The following is a 6,744-nucleotide window of genomic DNA, read 5'->3' as shown; positions in this document are numbered from 1 at the left end:
CATAAAACACAGACACTAGAGGAGTTAACCTGTTAAGTTCACAGTCTGTTTTATAGATTGAGCCTGAATAGAAAAGTATTGACAGCAAAGTTAATGTGTCTTTGAGAACTTTCCTATATTTTGTATTGAGTCAGTCTTGCTTTAAGAAATAGAACAAGAACATACTTTTTGCTTAATGTCCCACAAAATCCACAAAGATAGGGTGACTGATTGTTCAGACACCTTCATGTTTTAAAATAGTATTTTCTGTCTGTAAATATAATATTTCAGTTATTGTTGTTTTTCTACTGTTTCTTATTGCTTATTTATAATACTTGTTTTTTTATTTTCATTTTTTATTTTTATCTTGTCTTTCTTCTACTATGTCTCTTGTGTGCACTTTACTCTATGCTGCTGTAAGCCTGCAAATTTCCCCGCTTTTCTTTTCAAGTCACTTTTAGTCATGTAGCCCAATATCATAAATCACAAACTGTTCATAATATAACACCCTCCATCTTTAAAACTTTAATCATGATAAGTTAAAACTCCATAAAAGACCTAAACGGGAAAGAAGACGGAGGAGAGATCCTCCTCCAACATTGCTAAAATTACAGAATCAGCAAAACATGGTTATAGCACAAATGAAGATTTTTTTCTACAATTGGACGTGTTGCAAACTTTATTCAAAATGGTGTAAATGTCAGCTACAGTGAGTCTACACGGTCTAAACACAACACACAAGAGAACATATTACGTGTTATCTCATGAGATCCGGGTGTCTTTTAATTTTTTATTTACTCAACCTTTAAATGACTGACCGTTATGAGTCACACCCTTTATTGTTCTATTTTACTTTCAGACAGCTTGAATATCAGCTTCACCTGTATTTCATTAATTCCCTGTTAAGTGCAAACAGCAAACCATGTTCACCCCTCCCATTAGCATTTACAAGAAATGACAGCAGTTCCTTTAACACTTATGTAGTCTTGACATTCTGTAACAATGACCCGCCTTCCTTAAACCCCTAAAAATCAGTTTTGCATGAAGAAACAAACCGTCACTCATAACAAACTTTGTGAATATCTGGGTTTTGTCTCCTCACAGTACAGATAAACTGAAGGGAAACAACAGTCTTGAACTTTTTTCTTTGGGGACTTAAGAGATGTATTCCTCACATATGCAGCACACAGTATTTGTTCTACAGTCCTTAGTCGCACATAGTCGCAGGACTTTTTTGACTCTTAAGACAACAAAAGTTTTAAATTGCCAAGAAATAAAGTCCACACATGGGGTGGCACAATGTTGCAGTGGTTATCACTCAAACAAAAACAGGACTTTCATTTAAGGGAGACAGTTGTTCAAGGTAAAAGAAGGTGATGTTTGTTTTCACAACGTTACATTTCACTTTCACTTGAGAAACAGCTGACCATTTAACCTGTTTTACATTTCATGTTCACTTTAGAAACTTAGTGATTTTGACCCCAACATGATGTTTTTTTCCTAAACCTCACAAAGAGTTTTTGTTTGAATTCACAACGTTAACCACCATGTGTTTATGTGACCGAAGTGCAGCGTCAGAGATTTTAGAGATGTCTGTGCTTCATATCACCCAATATATTTAGCCAACGTAGATAGTGGAATATTCTCCAAACTATTGTCAAGAAGGCTTGAGGGATAGATACCTCTGATAACTAAAGATGACCAAATAGGCTTCATTCAAAAATAGGGTGTGTCAAACCAATATGAGGAAATTACTCAACATTGTCCTATATAAGGAAACCTATCAAAAAAAAGGTCTTGTTATTTTGTTCGATGCAGAAAAAGGCCTTTAATAGAATGCAGTGGCCTAATTTATTTAGTACCATGGAAAGGTTTGGCCTTGGCAGGGAATTCATTTATTTGGTTAAGTTGATATACCAATCACTGAAGGCTTCTGTGATAGTTAATAGCATGCGATAAACAGAATTCATATAAGGGAGGTCTACACTTCAAGGGGACCCATTATCCCCGATTAAATTCTTTTGAGCAATTAAACCACCTGCTGAGGCTTTTGAAACTACGTGTACCAGGAATCCAAATATGACCTGCTACATACAAGATTACTCTGTATGCAGACGATGTCTCATTATTTGTTGCAAATTCACAGGAATCCTTCCGGCTATAATGTCAGTCATACAGACGCTCAGTTCTCTTTCAGGATACAAAATTTACTTTGACAAATTAGTGTTTATGCCAATAGGGTATGATGAGGACACACGAAACTGTGCGGCCTAATTTATTTAGTACCATGGAAAGGTTTGGCCTTGGCGGGGAAATCATTTATTTGGTTAAGTTGGTGCAATGTAATGGTGCATATCTAAAAGGAAATAAATAATCTTGTTTGATATATCTTGAAAGTTAAAATAATAGGTACTTATTGTACTTTTTACTCCTCTACATCTCAGAGGTATTTATTATACTTTTACTACATTTGTCTGACAGCTTTAGTTACTTTTCAGATGACAGTTTTTCATCTTCTTCCTGTCCAGGTAAAATCACGTATCTCCAGATGTGTTGATGTTGAATGTTTGTGATAAACTGAAGGATAAAGTGTTTCTTTATGTATTTAGAACCCCCCCTACTTCTTTAGCTAATTAAACTCTTTTAAAAGCCTCTTGGATCAGCTGGGAAATACGTCGTCATAAGGCTGAAAACAGGTTCTGTTTTTAGAATATGATGCATTGCAGTAGATTAAAATAGCCAACAGGAAATAAAGGAGTTAAAAACATCCTGCTGTTTCATTCACATTTTAAAGTTATCAAATGGCCAGTGGAGGGGGCAGTTGTACAATGGGAACATGTCTCAGTTAAATGCAAATGAAATGAAGTAAATGGAACAAGCTTGTTTGGAAAAATCTGTTTATTTTCAAGGCTTCCACCTGGTTTGGTTCAACACTCCAGTCACATTAAACTGAAGGGAAAAGTCCTTTATTGAACAAAAAGAAGTTGTCTTTACAGTCTCATAACTCATCTATTCAGCTTGATTCTTATCACCTGAGCAACATACTCTTTACAAGCTATGGTACTGCTAAACATTTATCATTTATTGTCAGCTGTTTATGTATGTAGAAAGGGAACTCCTACGAATTCCTGGTACCAAAGAATGTTAAGGATCAGGCACTTGTGTTGGCAGTAAGTTGTACAAATTAAATGTTAAAGGTTTTCTGTTTTAGTTTTTACCATAAAATCCTATTTTACTGAGTTACTGACTTTAGATTTATATGTTATATATACTTCAGATTTTAACAAAATCAAACCCTGTTTTTGATTACATATTTTCACCATTCAATGTATTTACACATCGATTGCTCATCAAAAATGTGTGTACAAAACAAGAAAATGGTCATTTAGAGAATATTTTGTGAACATCATGAGTTAAAATCATTGCAGAAAATAATGGAGCATTACAGATCAGCCTAAATCATATCTGTATGAAAATGTAATTAAAGCACAAGCAACACCAAGTAATTGTCACAATTATGTGAATTGTTACAATTCAGGCTCAATGAGAACAGTCCATCCTCACAAAGCCACAAAAGATCATTACGAGAATAACCGCTTAAATGCAGTTTTTATGAACTGAAATACCTTTTGGAGCAATGGAGTGCTTTTCTCAGCATCTCGTCTTGCCCGAATTTCCTGCTCCTTCTTCAGTTTTTCAATTTCCTCTTTATATTCTCTTTCACGAGATTCCCTTAACTTATTCTCCTTCTCCATGTTATCCTTCACTTCCCTCATTTGTTGCTCAAACTTTTCCTCTAGTTTTTTCGCCAGCATCTCCACCTGTTTGCGCATTTGCTCTTCTCTCTTTTTAAGGATTCGTTGTTTTTCCTTTTCAACCGCCTCCTCTGCCTCCTGGAACATTTCAGTGGTGTAATGGCTTCCTCCGTTCTCCGCCAATATGTATCTGATCTTGTAGAGCAGCTCTCTGACCTGCGACTGATCCTCCACCTCATTATTGAAGACGTGGTAGTGGCCGTTACATTTGTCCACAAGTTCCTTCAACTCTTCGCTTTCCTTCAAGAACTCCTCAATAGGTTTCCCTTTGAGCAGATCACCGTGGGTAAAGAGAACCATGCTGTATCTGTCTGCTCCCTCTCCAAACAGTTCCTGAATCTTCAGCACTGTATTCTTTTCTTCCTCTGTGTATCTGCCCAGTCTGATGACGACCAGGAAGACATGTGGTCCAGGAGCAGCATAATACATGCACCGGACTATTTCTTCACAGGTTTTGCTTTCATTAGTGCTGGTGTCAAACAGACCCGGAGTGTCAATAACAGAAACCTTTTGCCCGTCCACTTCACCAAAGGCCTTTTTACAGACTTTTGTCAAAGATTTAGGGGAGAACTCTGATTTAAAGATCTGTTTTCCCAGAATGGTGTTTCCTGTGGCGCTCTTCCCAACGCCGGTCTTCCCCACCATCAAAATCCTGAACTCCTCATTGTTGTGGTAGGTTGTTAAGAGCGAGGTTCTGCTGTCACAGGTTGTTGCAGTCGAGGTTATACTGTCGCAGGTTGTGGTAGGTTGAAACCAAAAGACTGAAAACAAAAGAACTGAGAGAACAATTAATTAAAAATGACATAACCATACATTAAAAAGAACCGCCAATATCATAACAATAAGCACCATTTGATGGCTGATGTCAATTTCATTTGATAAACAAAGTCCTGACCTGACTTAAGCTACTCATAAGCTACTCTCATTATTAACAACTCCTAAATGTCATGTGTCCTGCAAAATCTGTCTTTTCTCTAACACACACAGACACACAAAAAGGATTGCAGCTTTATTTAGGAATTTAAGACCTAAAATACTTTGAAAGAAAGAAACTGAACTTAACAAAGTCTGGAAAAAGCTGTCACTGCTCTTTAACACCATAGTGGGGCTGAAAACATGAAGATCCGACTGATTTTATTAAATGCATTCTGAAGTCTTTACCAAAGAAAGTGCTGAAAGAAGAGATTATTTAGTTAAATGATGTATTGAAACACAATTAGCCTCTTACCACTCCTGTAATACTAGCCTAAAACGCCTATCCAAGGCATACCCAAAGTAAATTGAAAGCTGTTCTTGAACCATTTGGAGTACATGCATGGGTTTGGTCTCTTTTGAAAGGTAACACTCTGGAGTTCTTTCAGAATCACTCTAAGTGCTACTGGCATTGAGTAATAGAAGTTTGAACACACTGAAGTAGAAGGTTTTTATTTTCTGCCTGCAGATGACTGTAGCTGATACTTATGGGCTGGAAAACACAACGGGACCACAGCATAAGCATTACCTAGTCCCAGTTCAAATTTGATAACAATACCACAGAAAATGAATATTTTACACATGTTTTTCTCAGGGTATGTCTAGGCGTTTTCCAAAAAAGGCCATTTGGAGACTCCAAAGGACCCTTGGTAACCATGGTCACTTACCTAGGCTAAAAAGGCCACTAGTCTCATCATTTTGGGCTCTAATGGAAGGTGACACTGAGAGGTATCCTACCCTATCAGATTCACTATCAGTATTGCTGACACAGAGTAACTGAAGCATACACACATTATAGTCTTTAGGCGCAGACTGAAAACTCACCTCTTCAAGAAGCACTACCCTGAGCCTTCCTCGTAGCACTTATTGAATTCGTATTCGTTTACTGCACTTATCCTATTCGTAGTAGTTTGTAGCACTTATTGTATTCGTATTAGTCTGTTGCAATTATTGTTTTCGTAGTAATTTGCCTCTGCACTATACTTTTGCTCTGGTTTATGCTTTAAGATGCTTGTTTAAGAAAGGAGATGCACTTATGACTTCTGGTGACTAGTAGTTCTCTTGAATACCTATGTTGAATACACTTCCTGTAAGTCGCTTTGGATAAAAGCGTCTGCTAAAAGAGTCTTTTTCCCCGAATTGAAACTAAACTTTGTGCATATAAAAGAGTCAAAACAAGTGCTATGGTGGAAAAGCAGTTTATATAAAAATGTTATTATTATTTATTATTAAATATTCGCCATTATTCACGTTCCTAAAGTCTCCAAAACTCTCATAAACCACACTTTACTCCTTTTACGAAATTTCATTGGCTATACGAAGCGTCAGTCATCAGAGCACTCGGTTGCCATTGGCTCCCTCATTACACGTATGAAGAGGGGCGGGCCCTTTCCTTCAACGCGCTCTCTCATTGGCTATTGTCGGCTGTAGACAGCACATGGAAGCTCCTAATGGGTCAAATGAGGTGAAGGCAGAGTGCAGCTGCCAGCTTGATAGCGAGATTTCTGCAATGTTTGCATGCAAACAGCTAAAGATCAAATGAAACAAACTTACAAACATACTGATAAGCTGTTGATGAACGCAGACTAAAAAAGTCAGCACACAGAAGACTACTAAAAGTTACAAAATAAGCTTTGATCGTCATATTATAGATGAAAGGTATCGACTGCAGGAAAACAAACAAACCCCTATGTTACTTGTGTCATCAACAGATACAAAGTATTATAAATACAGGTTGATATTAACTTACTGTATTTGTTGATTGTGCCTCCCATGTTTGAATTGTGGAGAGCAGATGTGCTGCTTTGGAGTGAGGTCAAGAAATAAAGTTGAGACTATGTCTGCAACGATGGATCTTTATATGAAAACTTCATGTAACAAACCACTCCCATAAAACACAGACACTAGAGGAGTTAACCTGTTATGTTCACAGTCAAACAGAAACCCCTGCTCACCCCTCCCATCAGCATTTACAAGA

At 37.2% G+C, this 6,744-nt stretch overlaps 1 protein-coding gene across 1 annotated transcript; it reads right to left on the bottom strand.

The window, feature by feature from the left end:
* Positions 1-2,859: 2,859 nt before the first annotated feature.
* Positions 2,860-6,633, bottom strand: LOC129112417 (GTPase IMAP family member 9-like). Its single transcript, XM_054624514.1, has 2 exons — positions 6,517-6,633; positions 2,860-4,570 (listed from the first exon to the last, which is right to left on the bottom strand). The coding sequence occupies exons 1-2, from the start codon at positions 6,539-6,541 to the stop codon at positions 3,561-3,563; spliced, it is 1,035 nt and encodes a 344-aa protein (XP_054480489.1). The 5' UTR covers positions 6,542-6,633; the 3' UTR covers positions 2,860-3,560.
* Positions 6,634-6,744: the final 111 nt, after the last annotated feature.

The sequence above is a fragment of the Anoplopoma fimbria genome, chromosome 3 (assembly GCF_027596085.1).
Source record: "Anoplopoma fimbria isolate UVic2021 breed Golden Eagle Sablefish chromosome 3, Afim_UVic_2022, whole genome shotgun sequence".
Lineage (NCBI taxonomy): Eukaryota > Metazoa > Chordata > Actinopteri > Perciformes > Anoplopomatidae > Anoplopoma > Anoplopoma fimbria.
Note: the sequence above shows the minus strand (reverse complement) of the source record. Positions and strands in the feature narration are given on the sequence as shown.